Here is a 20,849-nt window from a genome sequence, read left to right on the forward strand (position 1 = left end):
CCTGATTATATTTTGAGTGCCATAATTAGTCATTTTTAATTGGATTCTATTCTCACTGATTTAATATCAAAGTCTAATGAAAGAAAAATGAAAAACACATTTCAGATAAACGTGTAACTTTTTTAGTCCATGTTCTTCCTGTTTTCAGACTATAAGAAGAAAGTGTTTTACTAGTTTCAGATCTTAAAGCTGATACTACAGAATCAGTATAAACTGACCATCAACTTTTAAGCATCAACTGCAAGGTTTTGGAAGTATGATGTGCTCTATTTTATGCTTTAAATTGTTTTAAGCATGTTTTAATTATCCATGTTATATAGATTCATTGCTTCTTCAAGTAACTTTTTCTTTTTTTTAGAAATGTACTGGCAGGACTTTTTCATTCCACATCCTGTGCAAAGCTCTGAGGCCCCCAACATAGAAGAATATGTTCCTTGTGAATCCCCCAAATTATGGTTATGTATTTTCTCTAGAGGATTATAATACAACCACTATTGTAAGTTATCTAACACCATCTAGTCCATGAAAGAATAGATAGAAAACAGGGATTTTAATAGTTATCTAAAACATAAGTAACTGATATGAAGCCTGATGTTTGCACTATAAGAAGGAATCCAGGGTAACCTGGGTGGGAAGGCACAGAAGTCGCATGGGAAGACATGCCAAGGTCATATTCAAAGATTATGTTTTGTAGTGTATATAGGTCACCCTCGCCTCTGTCAGACTGCCTCAGGGCAGCTGTGGCTACTATCCAGTAGCTTGCCACCATCAGCATGTGAATGTGTGTGTGAGTGACTTGTGTGAAGTGCTTCGGTGTCCTATGGACTTGCTAAGACACTATACAAGTACAAAACCTTTTAATATTTGATGGAACCTGACTTAATGTCGTATTTTGATTGTTGATTCTATGTTGCATTGTGTTTCTGTGTTTGATATGATGTAAAGCACTTTGAAATGCCTTGCTGCTGAAATGTGCTATACAAATAAAATTTGATTAATTGATTGATTAATATTTACCATATCTAAATTATGATGGAATCCAAAAAAGATCACGTCTTCCCCTTATCTCCCTGCCCTTCTTTCTGTGGGCTGTAGTGACACAAAATCATAACGATTGTTCATGCTTTGCTTTTCTTCAAGTAAACTATTTTTTTTCCAGTTTCCAAAAACACTTTGGTTTAATTAGAAATCTTAAACAAACTATGTCTGAGTGCTTATGCGTGGTCGTCTTTATGTTGCCTTGGTGATGGACTGACAACATCTATAATCCATATTCCTGCTCAGGCCTGTTCAGGGTCAAAAGCCATAGATAGATTCAGATTTTCCATTCTACATTTTTATAAATTCTATGTTTTAAGCAAATGTATAGTAGGACATCGTGCTTCCATAATCTGGCTTTGTGGGAGTATTTAATAATTTGGGTACCTTGAGGCACTTCACATGAGATCTTTGTCTGCTTAGTTTTATAACCACCAAAACAGTCCAGATCTGCCAAAAATGCTCTGAACAAATTTTGCACAGAACCAGAAAGCATTTGTAAACCTGCATTCTCTAAACAATTTCATATTCTTTCATGAATGAATATTGCCATCATGCTTTGCTGTTCATGCAAATGTTCTACAATGTTGAATAAATTTTACATGCAATGTTAACATGTTTAGATCCATATTTTGAATAAGAGTTCTAACGTTTCCTTATTGCCCCTTTCTCTAGGTGAGTGTGGAGGTGTTGCTTGAGTACCCCTTCTTCGTGTTTGGCCAAGGATGGTCTTCATGTTGTCCAGACCGAACCACTCAGCTTCTGGAGCTGCCTTGTACAAAGCTTTCTGTGGGTGATGTTTGTATTTCACTTACTCTCAAAAACCTGAAGAACGGGTCTCTGAAGAAGACACAATCTCCAGAACCAGAAAACAATGCTTCAGTCCCTCACTCTAGCCACGGGCACCTTAAACCCCCCAGAGCCATCTCAGAAGCATCCCAGAGCTGCAGTGTGGGAAATTCCAGACACAGAGAGCGCGAGAACGGGATCAGCCAGCGGGGGAGCGGTGAAAGCGGGAGTGGGAGTGGAGGAGACTCCAGAGTGGAAAATGGAGATCTCACATTTGGGGAAAGAGGATCTGTTTCCAAAGATCAGGTTGCCAGGAGCACAGACCCCAGCTCCAGTAAGCCGTCGGGCAGCAGAAAGCGGAGGTGGTCTGCCCCTGAGGGTCGAAAAGTAGAAAAATCAGAAGAGGAGCCCCCTTTGACCTTGCCCAAACCTTCCTTCATTCCTTACGACGTGAAAGTCAGCATTGAGGGAAGGTCAAATATTGGCAAGTAAAAGGAAAGCAGGACTGTTAAAACATTTGGGATTACAAAAGAAACAAAACAGGATTCTTCAGAAAAAGGAATGCCCACATTACTATTTCATTTGTTTATTTTATTTTTTCTATCTTGAATACTGTACTGTAGAGGTAACTGTACTCTACGGCGTATCACCTTACATATTATCATATGAGCAATCGGTGCCGTTGTTGGTGATATTTTCATGAGATTCTGTATGCTGAGGGATTGGGGAGGAGTGCTGAACTTTGTTATTGGTGGCTCTGTGACGCACTGGCACCATGCTTGATGGTTCTGCCCAGCCACAGACACTTTACACAATATGTAAATTTCAAGCTGATGCAAGCTCTCTTGGTTTTCTTGACAGCAATTTCCTTCCGTGGGCACTTGTACTGAGACTGCCCTGACAAAACCACGTCAACCACCGACACTTGCCAAGTTAGCAGTAAAACATCAGCTGATTTTAAAGATTAGGGATTTGTAGCTAAATCCTGAATGTAATTGTCAAAAGTAATTGGTATTTGGTACAATTTATATCCATCTTTTTTCTATAAATGCATCAGAACAAATCACGCAGGAGTCACCGAGTAGAGCCAGTGCGTCACGTAGTAGAGAGGGAACAACACTTACTCTGCTTACTTTATTGACAGCAGAGTCTTTACTTTTATCTGTAGCATTTTCATCTTAATGTTTTAATTTTGTTAACCTCTCATCTTTTATCTCACAAGATAGTTGCTTTAAATGATTGTCAAAAAAACTAAATCAGGGGTCATTTATTCCTTGATTGAACCCTAGTTGGGTCATTGTTGGTGTATAAATGTGATACCCTAACCTGATACATACAAGTGCAAAACACACTGTGTTGGTGAGCATTGCTTTAAGAAAAGATGATTGTGTACAATCCTAATTGTATTTGATGAATTGCTTTGTATTTTTGTCTGTTTAGAAGAGCTGCGTGAGAGGAACAAAGAGAGTTTTGCATGTGAGCTTTGAGAGGGTTGGGATGTTTCAAATCACTCTAAACACCTGTCACACTCACCCTACAGCAAGCAGACTTTAGTTGTATCTTTATTCACACAGCACTGTATGTTTTTAGATATTTTTTTATTATTTGGAGAAAAGTAGAAAGTAGCAGCAGCACTTTGGAGAGGAGAAGCATTTGGAAAAGCAACAGGGAGCTGATGTGCCATGGAATCATAAAGCAGTGGATGAATGTGACAGGTATAGAAGAAATTCTAGGTCAGACATGGATTAAACTGGTGGTGTATTGATGACATGAAGTACAAATATAGTAATTTACGGTGCCTTGCAAAAGTTTTGTTATGTTTTTTTGCATTTTGTCACATCACAACCCCAAACGTCAATGTACTTTTGGGGGGTATTTTATGTAATAGATCAGCACACAGGAGTGCTTAATTGTAAAGTTGGAGTAGGTCAATCCCAGTTGTTTTTAGTAATAAAAATCGGAACAATTTGTGATGTAATCTTTTATATACAGCATATTTTGAACGGAATGTAAGTGTAAAATGTCTGGTTTTCTTCCAGCTTGATTATGTATTTTGTTCCATACACCGTCTAATAAACTCTGATCAGCTTCCCTCACCCTGCTGAAGAAAGGCATCCTTGCAGCATCATGTTGCCACCACTATGTTTCACAGTTTGAAGGATATGTTTAGTGTGATGTGCACAGCGTTTTGCAAGGAGGCCAAAAATGTTTTGGTGCTATCTCACGAGAGCACCTTCTTTCACCTGTTTGCTGTGTCCCCATAGTTCGCTGCAAATTTTTAAAAAGGACTTTGAATACCATTCTTTCTACAGTGACTTCCTTTTTGCCACTTTCATACAGGCGAGGTTTATGGAGTGAAATTTGCATTTTTACACAGTAAAATCCACCTATGTGTGATTTACTAGTTAATTAACAAATGAAACTAGCACTGGGTTTTATTTTTTGTCATCACAAAGAGGGTGTTGAATGCAAACTTCACTCTTTACAATTATGTGCTACTTTGTCTATCACTTGAATGCACGGCAGTGTGTGGTTTAATGTGACAAAATGTGTAAAAATAGCTATGTGGATTCTTTTGCAAGGTACCATGCACAATAGTAGACAAGTATTGGAATGTGTTTTCATAGTTTGGGCTGTGGGATAAAGGTGAACAGAAAAAACCCCCAGCTTTTTAAAATCCCAGTGATGTTCTGTGCTAAAACAAGAGCTTATAACTCACACCACATCATTTTGAAGGTCACCATGTATTTTGTAACGTATGTGTGTGTGTATGATGCTGGTCTGTGTCTCTCCATACACCCACACGCAGACAAAAAAACAGTACAGACCATCCCTGAAATCATTGACCTTTGATATGTACTGTATTTGTCAATACATTTTTAGATTTCTGCAGGTGCAAGCATACTTGGTGCACGGTGTCCCTACTGCAAAGACACCGGTGGACTGACATTGGACTGGTGCACAGCGCTAGCAGTACTGTCATACTGAAAGTGCTTTGTGGTGTGTTTGTGTATGGATGGGAATTTAGGAGTGTGTGTGTGTGTGTTTGCGTGTACATGTGCATTGTGCATAGGAAAGAGGTAGTTATTAGATATATATTTAGGAAATGCTTAATGTCCAGTGTTTCTACTTGGAGTCTTTACTTATGAGAATCTTGCAATTTGCACATCAGGAGGAGAGAGTTAGGTGGAGACATGATTTTCAGCGCCCCTGTCCTGAAACAAACTCTAGACCACATAAAAGACACTGGAGGAAACCAGGGTTTTGTTTTTTTCTGTTCCACAATAGGCACTTCGCCACATTTAGAGCACATGCTTCTACATCAGCTCTTTAAATGTCAGTTACAAAAATGTATTTAAACACAGAGCAGAATTTAAATGTGCCTGCCTACTGAATTTATTCAAAGACGGAATATTTCCTAGTGTCTCTCAAGGAGATTATTTGCCCACGGTTGAGCCCTTCGTGATGGAGATGGAACGTCTCAAAACAGCTGAAAGCCATTATCACTAAGATGTAGCGGTTACCTCAGCAAATGTGCTTGCCTGGTGGTTCATATTGATGAATTTTTAAATCAGTGATGTTAAAGGTTCAACACCCTTACACACTGGTTCTTGCATATAAAAGTCCTTGCAACGTTGATTGTTTTGAAACATATATAATAAAGGAAATTAGTTTTAAAATTTTCTTTGTGTAAGACCCTTTATGCCAGATTAAGACCATACCATGTTCAAATCAGCCAGGATGTTGATAATTATTGAAGGATTTTCTTTGATGCTTTAAGACGACAATGTGCAAACTATTATGGGTAAAATAGCATGGGAGTTACTCAAACGATTTAAGCACATTTTTGTGATGTGGGTCCTCAGTGAAGACGCTTTAGTTAGCATTAGGAGTAGCTAATCAATGGCACAATGCCATCAATTTTGCCCATTAGTGATTTTAAGGTTGAGTGGCCTGATGCTAGGGCTACAACCTTATTATGCCCACATTAGACAGTTAATAATCAAAACTGTTTGTTCTTAAGCCTTAGGAACTGCAGCTTCTACAGCTTAAACAAGGAACCCACCATCCCAATAAATAAATGATTTGTCAAGGCCAAACAGGTATGTCCTCAGCTCCCTGTGGAATAGCACACACACCTCCTAATTGTGAGACCGTAAACAAAGTTTTTCAAGCTGCAGTTCAAATGTTATTTTCCAAGCTGGTAAAAGAGATGGTCTTAATCTGTAATGAAGGGGACCAGACCATATTTCACCATGAGATGAATTCTTCTGCAAGCATATCTGTTATGCATAACTGCTTCAGTTCAGCTTTCATATCCCATCTCTTAAGTCATGGCTTATTGACATTTATCCCACAGGTTGTAGTTAACCTCTAAGGGGCAATGATGTTTCATGTGGTGAGTGTTTGTTGGGTTGATGGCAGGATGCATGTGTGTTGAGATGGGCGGATCAGTCAATGAAACAAGATGGTAAAGGGGAGTTAACAAGAAGACCCCAAATGAGATTTGAAAATGCTTTATTTTTTTATAATAAAACAGGGTTTTCAGATCAACATCACCATAGTAGTGCTCTTTTATTTCTTTCCTCTCCTTCAGAAACCTATTCAAGAGAAATAGAAAGAGAAGTATGTGTTCCTGTGTGCATGTGTTTTACAAATGTATGTTTCTTGTTTTGTCTATTCCCTCTTACCAAAAAGCAAGGAAAATCAACATTAAAACAAACCTTACCCCCAATCCAATCATCCAAACCTTTGTATTCAAATAGGTTACACATAAAAAAATTGTATACCAAAGTCTAATTAACCTACTCTTGTTTTGGTTGGGTTAGGAAAGCAATAGAAAAACCATATTCAGGCACTCTGCTCTCATGAGTGGAACCGTCTCTGCAATAACCATTTAATGAAAATATTCCTCCAGCATACAGTCAAACAAATGTCTGTCTATTGTGAAAATATATTTAGATAATTATCCATCTATACAATTTGCTTCAACAAAACATTTCCCCTTTATAAATTCTACTTTAATATCTTGAAATTGCTGTTGCAATACCAGTTGCTAGTTTTCAGGGAAGACTCGTATATATGCAGTAACGTAATTTAACTCCCCCAAACCTCTTCTTTTTTCTGCTGGTCAGTCATTAACACTGATGCTGAAGCTACAGGTCAGCATACGTCACATGCACCTGAAGCAACCAGCGCTTTGTCTCTGCCCAGCTCTGCCTCGTTGCCACAACTACATAGTGACCTCGTTAACTTTGTTTCAGGTACCCGATCGCAGCCAGCCAACCTCCCAGATACCTCCTCTTGAGGCAAAGCAATCGTTTAACTCCGTAACAACCGTTAGCTACCTTTCAGTGTGATCCTGTCTTCATGTTAGCGTAAAATGACCATTAAATGGGTTTTTTTTAGGGGAAAAGGGGATGGTAAGGGTTTCTGTGGAAAGGCTATGATCAGTCAGTATCCTAAAGGGTAAAGTTAAAATAATAAGCCAAGTTTGGAGGAAGAATTTGAAACAGTTAATGCAGTGGCTAGTGAGAGTGAGGCCAGCTTCAAAATGGGTTTCCATTTCAATGATTTTATAAACTTTTTAATCATTATCACCTTTTACACAGATGTTGGATATTCACACTGATCACATGTTCATCTGTGGTTCCTTACTGAAAAATGTTTCTTGAGAAATTCACATTGCATAACATAAAGTGTTGAGTGTAATTGACCATAGATTTTTACACTAAATAAATTACTCTCTCTTGCCAGGTTGGACTTAAAACCTTCAAATGGACCGCAATGTTCGACTGACCAAAGAGCAACATGGTTTCTATTGTAAATAACCATTCAGGGCAAATATAAAAGGGGATCAGAAGTTATAAAATATGGTTCCCATGAATTGCTGTGTAGTTCTTCAGATTAGTTTTGAGATGGCAAAAATTCATCAGATTAAATAATGTTATTGGGTCATTGCAGTTGCATAGATCATATAAAAGTGGAGGCCCTCGTGCTGTTAAAAACTTTTTGTGAAAGTCTGTGGATAATGATCAGGTTATCTAGTGTTAAATACATAGAAAGGTGATGCTGGTGTGTTAGTTGCCAAAGGGCACATGTCAACCTACGGCAGTGAAACACAAGATAGATACTCAAATCATGTGACAAGTATATAATTAATTTCTTTAATCCTTATAGGACAACGGAAATTGAAACTGCAACTCAGTTAAAAAAAAGTATTTCTCTGAATCATCATTTGGTTTATTTAATGTGATTATGCTTGTTAAAATAGATCTATTAAACCCTTCTTTTTGTGTTTTTATCTTAAAATAATTTGTTGAGGTATTGCTATTAGACCCTATTTCAGAGTGCATGTATTCCAAACCTCTGTCCATCAAACTTGTGAAAGTTATATACTGCTCATATCCTCTTCACAGAACCCCACTTAAAAAAAAAAATCTTGCCACTAAGGTTTTTATTTTACATAGAAAGTTCTGTCAATTTTAGTTAATAACACAAGTGAGCTTGGCATGGAGATTTGTCATGGATGAAGTCGAGGGAGTCGTAAAGTTCTTGTTTTGTTTATTGATCTGAAGTTTGCCCATTTTTAATCCTCTTTAAATATATCCTAATGTGCAATACTTACATTTTATTTTCCCCTCTATTACCGTGCCAATTGTATGTAGAGCATTCAGAAGCTTTTGTGTTCTAACCTCTCTCCATGTGTGGCCCTTCTGCAAAACAATAGTAAGGAGGCTTTTTTAAAGCAAGAAACAAATAAACCATTTTTTTGGTGTTTGTTTTTTTCCGCGTTACTCTCTTTTCCCCACACCTGTGTGGCCTTCCTCTGTTTTTGTGTATGTCTGCATCATGAGTCCTGCGTGTCGTTCAAACACGTACGAGTGTGTTTTATGTGTGTGTTTGTTGTTTTCTTCTCTAATTGACTGTGAGATCATAAACCCTGAACCTCAGTGGTTCATGGTGGGACTCACAGCTAAGAAAAATAACCTCATTGATAGTGGGGACCACTTTTTGTAAAAAGTTGGAAAAACAAAAAAGTAAAAAAAAAACAACAACAAACCAACAGAGATGCACATGTAAGTAGATGTAAAAAAAACAACAAAAACTTGATAATGTTTCAGCACTTTCTAATCCTGGGACGGGCTCGGTCTAACCCCTCTTTCTCAGACCGCGGCCCGTCCTAGGGAAAACATTCATTCAAAAATACATAGAGAGTGACAATGGGGGGGAAAAAGGAGGAGTGTGATTACTGATGGGAAAGAGAGGTGGCTCAAGTTTTTTTTGCACATCAGTTTTCTTTCTTCTTTGCAGTAACCTTGAGTTTGTCCCATCTTCACTTGGCGCCGGCGCGTTCCTGGGTCCAACGGGCCTTGGCGCTAGGTGATTCTGTGGCTTGTTTTTCCATGAGGAAAACCTGTTTCTGTCTTTTTTTTGTGTGTGTGAGGAACAGAAATCTTTCCCCACCCCACAGCATCTAAGCTGGGTCATTATTTGTGCTTTCATTGTGCTCCCATGTTTTTGAGCTCTAATTTGGCAGAGGTGTTTGACAGCTCGGTTTGGGTCATGCGGTGTGAAAACACTGCGTCCAAACCTTCGCTTTGTTTGCATTATCTTTTGGTGCAGGAGCTTTTTTGTTTTGTTTCTGGTCTCCTCGTAGCACTCAGTATAATGTCAGGGGACTTGAAAAACTATGTAGAGAATGTGTCATTGTTCATTCTTACGACAAGCTTCCTCAGTTGAGGAACACTGCTTATGTTTTTTTTTTTTTTTTTTTAAATTGGCTTCTTGCACAACTCGACAAACAAAATGAATGTTGGTGTGTGAGCTTTGACTTTTTTAATAAAAAAAAGGCATGTGTGCTCCATTGTTTCTTGATGTTTGTATTTTCATTTTTTGCAAGAAAAAGGATGTTTTTGGCACTTTTTTGTGTTTTAAAGTTTTAAAAGTAAATAGAACTTTATCAGGATTCCTCCTTTTCCTTGTTAGTTATGTTAGTTTTCTTTTTTTTCTTTTTTTTTTTGTCCATAGCGCTGGATAACCAACTCAGGCAGAAAGATAAAAAAAAAAAAAAGTTTCACCCCAATCAATTTACATAGTGGGCTGTTTAATGTATGTACATTTATCACATATAATTTGATATTGCAGTTGATTTTTGATGATTAACAAATGTCATAACTGAAAGTAAACTATAAATTATTACTCTGATATTCTGTGTAAAATGCTGGAGATGCCTTGGATTTCTCTTCAGTGTACTAAACGTCTGCGCACAGCGACAAACTCTTAGAACTTTTTGCCTCTGACCTTCCCCACTGCCATGGAGGGGATGGAGGCCATACGTCAGTCGATTCCTTCCCCTGGTCTGAACACTCAGCCTTGAGGCTCGCCACTGGTCTGTCTAGCTATCACTCTGCGAACCTGGTACATCGAGTACTAAACTGAAACTCTATACAGGCCGATGAGGTGGGGGCAGAGACCCCTACATCAGCACAGTCCGGCACAGACAGCCTGTCCTGTGGTGGGCCACAGAAAATCCCAGCCAACTTGTTCGTACTATATTGTACTCACTCAAGTCTCCGTGTGTCATCACCCTTATCCTCTATAGCAAATAGAGAAAAAAAAAACCTGTTGGTGTATGTATTTGACATCTGTATAAATGCACCTCTTTGAAAAGGAAAATGAAACCTTGACATATCTGGACTAAACTGACAACTTGTGTCTTTATTTAAGAGCGACACACTGATACACATTAACACTGCACTTAAATCACCATTTGTCTGGGAGTTTATTTTCCACTAACTGAGCAGCACCCTCTAGTGTCTGATAGACTGCATGGGACATTGCTATTATGAGGAATTTTTCAGAAGTTTACATTTAGTTCAAAGTTTTCTTATTTTTTTTGACAGACCTGCAAATTAGTGTAGTCAAAACATTTTAATCAAATCTGTAAATCAGATGTGTTTCAATCTTTACAGTATTCTAATTTAATCTGAATAAGCAACAGTTGGTTTTAATTTGTCAACAATGACCTTCAGCATTGAACTACAATTTGAAAAACCTGTTGCCTTTTTGTGGTCAGTAACTAAAAAAGTAGGGGGAAAGTTGTAATCCATTAAAACCACAAAATTGACTTAAGGGTACGCTATAACTATGAGTTTCTATTGGTCATAAAATTCTCATAATTTAGGTGAGAAAGATTACCAGAACAGTCTCTTTGAACTAATGGAAAATTGTCTATTCCTGACTTTGACATCGCTCCTTTCTATATAAAACCTAAAAGGTTACCAGTTTGTATCTCATCAGATCTTTAACACACATATGCCTAACTAAGAGTCCAGGGAATAAAATGTTTCCATCTCTTCCAGGATGACCCTGTTTAGCTCCACTGACTGACCAATGCGCTGGTCAGTCAGTGGACCAAAACAACCCTGCAGAATAATGCTGCCACCACTGTGTTTAATGGTAGGGATTGTGTTAAGTGCAGTGGCTGTTTCTCTGATTAAAGTTCTGGCCCAGCCTGTCGGTGGTCAGCCATATCTTGATAGGTTTGCAATTAGAAGACAGATTAAACAGTGCTCTGTAAGAGGCTTCATCTTGTGAGATGTTTCAAAATAGAGCTTTAACCTTTTCCACAACCTTATCCCTGACCTGTCTGCTGTGTGTCTTGCTCTTTATGACGGTGTTTGTTCATAACAAATTATTTTTATTTGTTAAAAGTTGCTAAAATGCTATATTCTAATTTTTAATTCATGTGCATTATTCTGTGTTGGTATAACACATGAAACCCCAATAAGACACATTGAGATTTATTTTAGTAAAGGGACAAAATGTGAATAAGTCTGAAAGAGATTTTCCTTTGCAGCTTTAAATAGTAACAAACATCACAGAACAAATTATCAGAGGTTTCTGCATAGAGTTTATTGCCATATTATTTTTCCAAAAATAATTAAAGGTTTGACTTTCTGGATCTTGCATTTTGATTTGCTAAATCATTGCGAGTAAAAAAGAAAAAAAGTGCCAGAATAGTGCTCCCCTCCTGATGAGTTCACCTCCATGTGTGTAACTAAAACAGTTCATGTTGTGATAATTAGTGATATGCTGAGTGCAGAAATATCCAAACTAAATTACATAGTTGCCAGTAGCTTGAATTAAGAACACATTCATACTCAGTGATATGGCTCTTTATCTAACTCCCATAAACTGGGATGCATTTATCCAGCAAGTTATCATTAGAGCATTATATTTGCACATTCCCATCACATTACATGCCTAGTTACATTGTGGAGTCGGTAAGCATGTAAATGCTTTTGTTTGAAAACTGAGAAGAACAACGCTTTTTAGACTTTGTGTTTAGAATCTGCAGGAGTTTGAACTTTTCTCGAAGCACACACCCTGATCCAAACAGGATGGATTTTCATGCCACGCCTCAGTCTGAAACTCTGCATCGACATGCACAATATTATGATGGAGCCATAATGTTTGCTGTAACTGTTTAAGAAGGAGCTTCCCCTCCCTAAGTGAACATTTGGCTGGATTGTTGCATGACTCGGATGAAGGTGGTTCTCCGGCTCAGCTCCTTGAGTTTGGCTGCTCCCACGTAGGTGCACGTGGAACGAAGTCCCCCCAAGACATCACGGACGGTATTTTCTACATCCCCTCTGTAAGGAACCTCAACTGTTCGCCCCTCAGAAGCCCTGGAAGCCAAGGAAGAGGAAAAAAGTACAAGCAAAGGTTTTTCAAACGCTTTTTTAGAAACTATTTGAAGATTTAGTTTGAGAAACGGTAAAATGTCGGTGTCCTGTTGCAGCTCAAACGGATATTTCGCGATTAGAAAACAGTATTTCATGTGTAGATACAATGATTTGGCATCCTACAAATATAACTGTGTGATTATTTGTGTCAACATTATGCATCTTCAGAAAGAAAAAGATGTCATGGGGTAACTGACAGCTGGGTTTAAAGCAACAGTTGTTGTATTATCACCAAGCATTTTAAAATGTCTTGCAACAATCAAAACATCTAAAACTCTACTTTCTCGGATTTTATTATTGCTCCTACAACTTTGATTGATGTACATCATGTCCTAAGATTGCAATGTTATCTGACCATTGCAGAAAAAAATATGCTGAGACAAATAGCTGCTTCTTTGTATGGCAAATTAGATTTTATCGGTGGACTTGAGCCACACCAAAACTAAAGAACAAACTTGTTTTGATCAATTTCTTGACCATGTAGTCATCAAAGAAGCACTAATAGTTGCTAATATTTCCTTTTCTGAAGCTTTGCTCAGAATATTTCAATACAGGACAGGTGATTTACACTTTTCAAAAATATTCTCTGGAAGGGACACCTGACAATCAGATTGCTGAAATTTTCCTCTCTTTGTCATTTATTTCCCATAGAAAGTACTCCTGACTTAGTGCTTCCCGTGTTTAGCTGTGTTTCTTTCCTAAGCAGTGCTGTTGAGTCTATTACTGTTACTACTGACAATATGTTCTCTCTGTATTTTTCTTTCCTGTAGAAAATACTCTTCACTTGATGCTTCTATGTTTATTTTGATCTCTTTCGTAGAAGGTGAAACTGTCATTGTTGGGATTAACAATACATTCTTTATGCATTTCTTCCCACAGGATGCATGTTTTTTGTGCACTATAACCTTTTTCTTTTGTAAAAAGTCCCTGATCAGTGCTTCTCTAATGTGTCTCTTTCTTTCTTCATTTGTCTTTTTTCTCTTTTACTTGTCCTGTTTTCCTTTCTTGAAAGAATCCATTTCTGTTTTAGGCTTGTTCTGTTAACAGAACAAGCCTAAAACAGATGTTCCTTTCCCATATTTCTACATGCTTTCTCAGGATAATGGTTTGCTGCAAAATCAGTGACTCAGTCCAATCAAGTCTGCTTTCTAAATCAAATCTTTTGTAATTAGGATTACATAATCCACTGACTTTGCCCGTGTTGTTTTACTATTTGGACAGCAGTGGTCCCATTTGTATTTTTGAATCTGAAAACATGGTTAGATTGTGTAGTAATGATTTAAACTGAATATGATTGATGATTGTAAAGGGACATGAGGTTAGATTTTTAGCGATTTAGCTCCATATAACAGTATGTAATGCAGTGGTTCCCAAAGTGTGGGGCAGTGCCATTGCAGGGAGGGGGGAGCGCGGGAAGCGGTATGGATGAATGGAAAAAAAACAGTTACACAAAAGTGTTTCACTGTAATGATGTAGTTTGTAGTTTGTTTTGTTGCAACCTGAAGTGTGAAATTAACTTCAGTGGAGTTTGAAAACAAAATATGTGTATATGTGGTTTATGTGTGGTTGAACGATGTGTGTGCCCAGTTGATTTTTTTTTTTTTCTTTTTTGGAGGGGATTTTATTGTAATCCATAGGGGGGCCCAGAAAATCTTTGGGAACCACTGATGTAATGTGTCCTGTTCCTCACCTGTACTCTGCAACTCCACCCACATATTTCTTCATGGCCGTGTCAGAGCTCATACCATAGAAGAGTTTGTACTTCTTGCCGTTCTTCTCAATGATCTCCCCGGTGCACTGGTCATGACCTGCCAGCATTCCTCCCATCATGACAAAGTCAGCCCCGGCACCTGAGGAGTAGAGGTCACAGGCGGTCACAGGTGTAGAAGTTGATGAAGACACAAACACTGAAGCATGATTACTCACCAAAGGCCTTTGCTACATCTCCTGGGCAACTGCAGCCACCATCCTAAACAATGAATAATTCCACCAATGTGTCAGTACTATGGCCCGAGAATTATGTTTTTCTAACTTTGTGGACTGATGCTGCCCTCTGCTGTCTGCAAGTGATATTGCAGTGCTCAATGTGGATTAGGAGTTTTCAAAAACAGTTTTACAGACTGAGCTTAATGTGTCTTCTATTCTTTTTAAGATATACTACTCAAAAGTTACCATTTCTTATTTTACCTTGTATTTAAAATAGAAATTGTAAGATTTTGCTATGAACTGAGGATATGGAGCCTGCTAAATCAGACTGTGGATGGATGGACTGAAGAGTAGATAAGTAAAAACAGTAAAATTTGCTGTTCATAAAACTACAGTTTTATTTTCCATACTTTTATAGTCATGGAAATACTTAAATGTAATACTTTTTGCACTGTGTGTAACAAATCTGTGAATGAGATTCCAAAACTGCCTCCACCTACTAACAGTTAAAGCTTTGCTCATGAGAACCTAAATAGTCTAGCTAGAGCAGTCCAATTCAGTTCACACATTCAAACAAGTATGCCTAAATTGAATCACCACTCAGTTCTTTTGTTGCCAAAGGTGAAACTGACATCAAGTATTTAGAGATTCATTAAAGACTAGCAGTCAAAATTTGAAAAATAAAGACACTTTCATCAATTAAGTTTAACTCAGACAGGAAATGCTCTTGTATTTCCACACAATTTATATACATAGTTATAGCTGTCTGTCAGCCCTTTCACAGTCATATAAGCAAAAACAACATGTCCTTACAGAGATAATGTGACCTTTGAGTCCGTGGGCTGAGTCTGCACACTCTATGACAGCACTCAGCTGTGGATAACCCACTCCTGTCTTGATCCTTGTCGTGCACACCGAACCTGAAAAATACAGCATTAATGCTGCATTAGAGAAGGGGAGGTCTTTCTGCAATCTCTATCTATTTCTGGCTACAGAAACCTGTTGTGAAGAATTAGTGCATTTACTTCTACTCTCTACAGCTGATAATTGTCCTTAAATTTTCACATCATTTATTAGTTTCCCTTTACAACATATCGTGCACGAGCAGACAACTTAATATGTATAATGACAAACGGACTTTCTGTTTTCTTATTAAACACTTGGATGATTTTATCCACCGACCTGGTCCAATACCAACTTTGATTATATCAGCACCAGAGAGGATGAGCTCCTCCACCATCTCCCCTGTTACCACATTTCCAGCCTGCAACATAAACACCAAAAAGCACTCATAGATCAGCCTTTATCTGAGACACCGGGGGGACAAACTGTTGTATGAGGTCAGATGGGCCCATTTCCTTACCATGATGGTGTGTTTGGGGAACTTTTCTCTCACCGTCTTGACAAACTCCACAAAGTACTCTGAGTAGCCATTGGCCACATCCAGACAGATGTACTGGAGAGTAGGGACGGCCTGCAGGATGGCACACAGCTTCTCCAGGTCTGCATTGCCACTCCCTGAGCTAGCGGCTACATGCTGAGTGGATGGGAAATATACCGCTTCATCTTCAGTGTATTAGGATTTAATGTGGCAGACCAATACAGATGGACAATAACACATGGCTTTCAAATTTCCTGCAAATAACATTTTGAAAACTGGGATGTGCATTTGTACTGAACTGACTTTAGTTAATAACTCTGTTTTAGAACAGGTTTCCATCATCTAGAGACCAAAATGTTGGTCTGCTCTTCATTACAAAAATAGCAAGTGCTCAGTCACACTGGATGCAGAGCACCTATTAACATCAAGTCTTGCCAAGGATTCCCAGTTGGAATTAGGTCTGGGCTTTGACTTCTAATACATAGATATGTTGTGGTTTAAACCTTTAAATTTTAGCTCTGTCTGGCTGGACGGTCAGCATCATGGTCCTGTTTAAAGGTGAATCTCTGCCATTGTGTCAACATTTTTATTTAACCTTGCAAGCACTTTGAGTGGAGAAGTGGTGATGTTACCTCTAAGCATTCTGGATGGTCAGCAGCAAAGTTTTTCCAGTCTTCTACAGAGTAGTGTTTATGGATGGCTGTGAAGAGGGTGTGCTAAAGACAGAGTAAAGACAAATATGCTCAAAGTGAAGGGAAAACTGTACCATCATACAGTTTCAGCTGAGCTAAATGGAAACAATGCCTCTCTACCACATAAGAAAAAAAAAAACACTTTCAAAAACTCACTTTACTGAGAACCTTTGCCATCTCAAAGGTTCCTGTTGTATCCATGTTGGCTGCAATGATGGGGATGCCAGTGTAGGTCTGCTTGGAGTTGCGGAATGTGAAGGTCCTTCGAAGATCCACCTAAAGTTAAAGAAGAGATTTAACTTTATCTAGAAATGAACGAAACATTTGGAAATTCCCTCAGAACCTTGAAGTTACTGGTCATGCCTGAAACGTGGATACACTGAATCAATTAAATTCACAAGTTGGTTTCTAATGTGATGTGATGACCTATAAAACAAAGTTTAAGTCTGACTGCTTTTTGTAAGCTCTACTCTTTAACGGTTTCTACATATGTTATTACTAGTATTTTGGAAATGTCTTGAGGTTTGTTTCTCATTGTTGACTACAGAAGGCTTTTGCTATGTAGAGGCAGGACATTTATTACATAAAATCAATCTCACCATAGAAACCGATGTGTTGTACAATGTTCCTTCTGCCAGAGTGAAATTGTTTTTTAGAGCTGCACATGAAATCAGCTCATATCTCATCCTGGCATAAAGATGGTTCGGTAAGTGCTTCCAGTGCAGCAAAGTCATTTTTTTAAAGGCAGCAAATAAACATTTCTGACTTTCAGCACAAGCTGACTCTCTGATTTTCCTTCGTCCAATATAAAACGATGAGGTATGACACATGGATCCTCTGGAGTTGTTTTTAAGGATGTGAGACTTGAGCTGTAAGTCTGGCAGTCTGCTAAAGCAATATTGCTTTAAAAATGTCAATATATCTGGTTTTTTTGTTTGGGTATTGTAACAAATATATATTTAAACTTTTAGATAATTCTGTATTTTTATATGGTTCTGATTGATCGTTGTTATGAATTTCTTTTTGTTTTTGGATTTAGCTGCGTTTCTATCAAGTTGTTCTACCTGGTCATGTTGTACATTGAGTTATGCAAGGTAGCTACATGCCTTACATACTATCTGCTGGGAAGCACTATCTGAAAAAAAAAGAAAGAAAATCTAAATTCTGATTTGACTTGTTAGTCAATATTTATTAACTGACAAGTTTCAGCTGACAAGTCTTTAGAAATCTTCTGATTGGAGTTAAAATAACAATTACTGTCTTTCAAACTGCATCATCTTTTACATTTTTCTTTAATTCAACTGAAGAAACATTCAAATAGTATGTCTGGTTCAGAATGCTATAAGTTGAATGTATTAAGATCCAATTTAAGCAGCTTTTGTCTGTTATGTGTCAATGCAACACTGGTTATTCCCTTAAGGTAATGCTGCTTTTATGCCACAATCATCTGTCCATCTGTCTGTCCAGCAGTCCAACAAATTTATAGTGAACTTTTGTATTCATTGTAAATGAGTGAGCTGGAAAAATTACTGAAAAATAGGTAAGTATTCCTAGTTTTCGTAATTTAAGAAAACATTTTATATATTTAAAATGTGTATAAAATCTGTTTTATAAACAACACAATAGAGGCTGCAGTAAAAAATAGTTCAATGTTGATGTCATGTAATGGAGACCAGGCGAGGTCATTACCACTAAGGACACAAAGGACATTGAGAGTTAGGCACTTTTATTATTGCGTCAATTGAAAGGCTTTCTTTGGATTTTGTCACATTCAAGATGAGAACCAATGTTGGTTCAAAGCAAATAATTATTTGTTTATTTTATTTTCTTCTCAAAGTTGTCCATTTGATTTAGCTGTTTCATTTTAAGCTGAATGGGTCCTTGTGGTGCCATTTCATATATTATTTTCCAGATGTTCCTGGTTGAGAGACGGAACAGCATTCCCTTTGAATGAATTGTCTCGTTTGTTGCTATATATGACAATGTTCGCACATATACTTGTTTTGGCGATGGTGGAGAGTACCACCTAACACGTCAATCCCTCATGTAACATTAGAATGGAAAAAATGTGTGATTACAGTGCAGAATGGGCGACTCAGTTCAAGCTCTATAAAGTCACAAACACCAAATTCCCTCACTTCAGAGGCCAGAAGTTCATGTTTTCCTTCATCCTGTCCTCCATGTTTATGCTACAGTACACTCATATCTATTTGTCATATGGAATGTGCTCTGGTTTCATCTGTGACACACACACACAGTCCTATTTATAAACAGCGTTTCTGAGAAGCGTCCTGTGCTTCATGTTGCGGTCCACCTCTCAGATACCAGCTCCCACCTCCTGCCGCTTTCTGCTTCCCGTCTACTGACACCGAACCAGTCAGAGCAGCTTCGGCTGGAATCAGACCCAGTTCTGGTGATGCGTCGTCAGCTGAGGAAGTTATAGGGTTAAGCAAGCAGGAACACGATGCTCTGCTACTATAGACATTCAAATACGAAACAAGTTTTGTTTTCCAGTTTTAAAATATGAAAATCAGATGAAAATTGATAAATGTTCTGTTTTTTGAACCACTGATTTGCTCATTATTGTTTGTTTTCATTGCAGCCAACATGTTGTTTGTTTCTCCTCTTTAAAAGACTAACCTTGTTTGTTGTCACCTTTAAGAAGATCACCTCCCTATTACATGACCACACTCCTGGAGGAAAGCAAACTTTATAGCTTAAAATAAGCATAAACAAAATGAGGAAAATAGAGGAACAATAGTAGTGATAAAATCACTGAATTCTGCTTTGTTGAGGCACTTATAAAAGTAAATAAATATTTGAATTTTTTTTTTTTTTTACTTCACTCATAATGTTAAAATAATTAGCGAGTTCTACATTTCCACTGCCTGCCATGTATGACAAATTTACAAGATTCTGTTGTGTCATCCAGCACAGAGGCCTTCAACACAGATCTCCTGAGAATGCTGCTGTACATCATCTGAGCGCCGGTAACTAACAGCACCAACCTCCGAGCGGCTCTTCAGGCTGCTCCTCTTGGGTCTGAACAGGACATCCTTGAAGTCCAGCTTGAGGTCTGCGTCCACCCGAGGCATCCTGGATGCCCACAACACTGATGATGAGACTCTCCTGAGGAAGGCTGCAGCAGCTGCGGTGGTCGCCGGTGCCGAGCCCCAGCCACCAAACCCGAACCTGCAGGCGGCCAGCGTATTTAAAGCAGAGGGGAACCCAGCCCAGTTCTAGCCCCCATGGCTTTATTTGGGCCTGGGCTCTCTCCCTCCCTCTTCCTGTGTTTCCATCCTCTCCTCCAGCCTCGCCTGTCTTCCCCAGCCCCCACCCTCTCCTCCGGCAGAGTGGCAGGAGCAGCGGTTTTTGAGCCCGGCTGTCCCATCCACCGACGCTGGCTCACACACACTCAAACTCTCTCTGGCACACATAGAGAGAGTAACACTGCAGTGGCTTTTATGCTGCAGTGCTAAGAGCACACCTGCTGTCCAGCTGGGGCATTGCTTCTTCCACTGCTAGGTGTCAAGACAGAGCGGCATGGAGATAAACACTGATGGAAAGACCATGAGTGAAGTATAAAATATGCTTTTTTATATAGCCATAAATCTGGGCCAAAAAATATATACAGTATACCTTGCTCATGTAAATCCATCTTCGTAATATTGTGAAATATTTCATTTCAAGCAGTTGATGAACATTTTATTACATATAAGAAGAAAAAACCTCTATGCATCTCCTGATTCATAGGAGAAAATCCTTGGGATAGTCTTTACATTTCAAACTGATTGGACAGTTGCCAGTGAAACTGGCCAGTCAGAAGAAAGACTGTTTTGTTGCATATTATGTCCCCATATAGTCCCTAAATAGGACACATTGTCCTAGTGTTGGAAGGCCCACTCCATATAATCTAATAACATACAGTATATTCATCTGAAATGGCTTCTTTCTTTCCAGTAAAAAAAAAATTATAAATCTTTGTGTTATTGTTGCTTGATATAGATGGTACTTTTGTGACAGTAGATCATATTGATTGACAAACTGGAAAGTCAGGTTTTATTCTCTGCTGTGTTACATGGTTCAAATCTATGATGACAGACTTAGTTGAACTACTTTCTATTATTTAGATTTCTAAATTACCTTGTGTCTCTCTGGAAACTTTCATGTAATAACAAAATGTTTTATGTTGTAGAACTACAATGTCTCCTATTATAATTACTTGCTACGACAGTTTGTGATGACATGACCACAGTCTCTTAGACATGTTGT

At 38.3% G+C, this 20,849-nt stretch overlaps 2 protein-coding genes across 6 annotated transcripts in view; one reads left to right on the forward strand and one right to left on the reverse strand.

Moving 5' to 3' along the window:
* Window positions 1-10,593, forward strand: part of atxn1a (ataxin 1a) — a 112,155-nt gene extending 101,562 nt beyond the window's left edge. For all 3 annotated transcript variants that reach the window (XM_028037027.1, XM_028037026.1, XM_028037025.1), the window contains one exon: window positions 1,714-10,593. In XM_028037027.1, coding sequence (XP_027892828.1) covers window positions 1,714-2,319 — 606 coding nt within the window. In that variant the 3' untranslated portion in view covers window positions 2,320-10,593. The remainder of the gene's footprint in view (window positions 1-1,713) is intronic.
* Window positions 10,594-11,723: 1,130 nt separating this feature from the next.
* gmpr (guanosine monophosphate reductase) lies at window positions 11,724-19,993 on the reverse strand. Of its 3 annotated transcripts, XM_028037030.1 has the most exons (10): window positions 19,586-19,992; window positions 18,913-19,005; window positions 16,734-16,853; window positions 16,518-16,601; window positions 15,868-16,041; window positions 15,687-15,768; window positions 15,318-15,424; window positions 14,505-14,547; window positions 14,269-14,428; window positions 12,296-12,521 (listed from the first exon to the last, which is right to left on the reverse strand). In XM_028037030.1, exons 3-10 carry the CDS (start codon window positions 16,776-16,778, stop codon window positions 12,341-12,343), a joined length of 876 nt encoding a protein of 291 aa, XP_027892831.1. In that variant the 5' UTR covers window positions 16,779-16,853; window positions 18,913-19,005; window positions 19,586-19,992; the 3' UTR covers window positions 12,296-12,340. The 3 variants fall into 3 exon arrangements, with proteins under 3 accessions (XP_027892830.1, XP_027892831.1, XP_027892832.1); XM_028037029.1 differs by lacking the exon at window positions 18,913-19,005 and having other exon boundaries at window positions 11,724-12,521; window positions 19,586-19,993; XM_028037031.1 differs by lacking the exon at window positions 19,586-19,992 and having other exon boundaries at window positions 18,913-19,021.
* Between the last annotated feature and the right edge of the window lie 856 nt (window positions 19,994-20,849).

This window comes from Xiphophorus couchianus, chromosome 13, assembly GCF_001444195.1.
Source record: "Xiphophorus couchianus chromosome 13, X_couchianus-1.0, whole genome shotgun sequence".
NCBI lineage: Eukaryota > Metazoa > Chordata > Actinopteri > Cyprinodontiformes > Poeciliidae > Xiphophorus > Xiphophorus couchianus.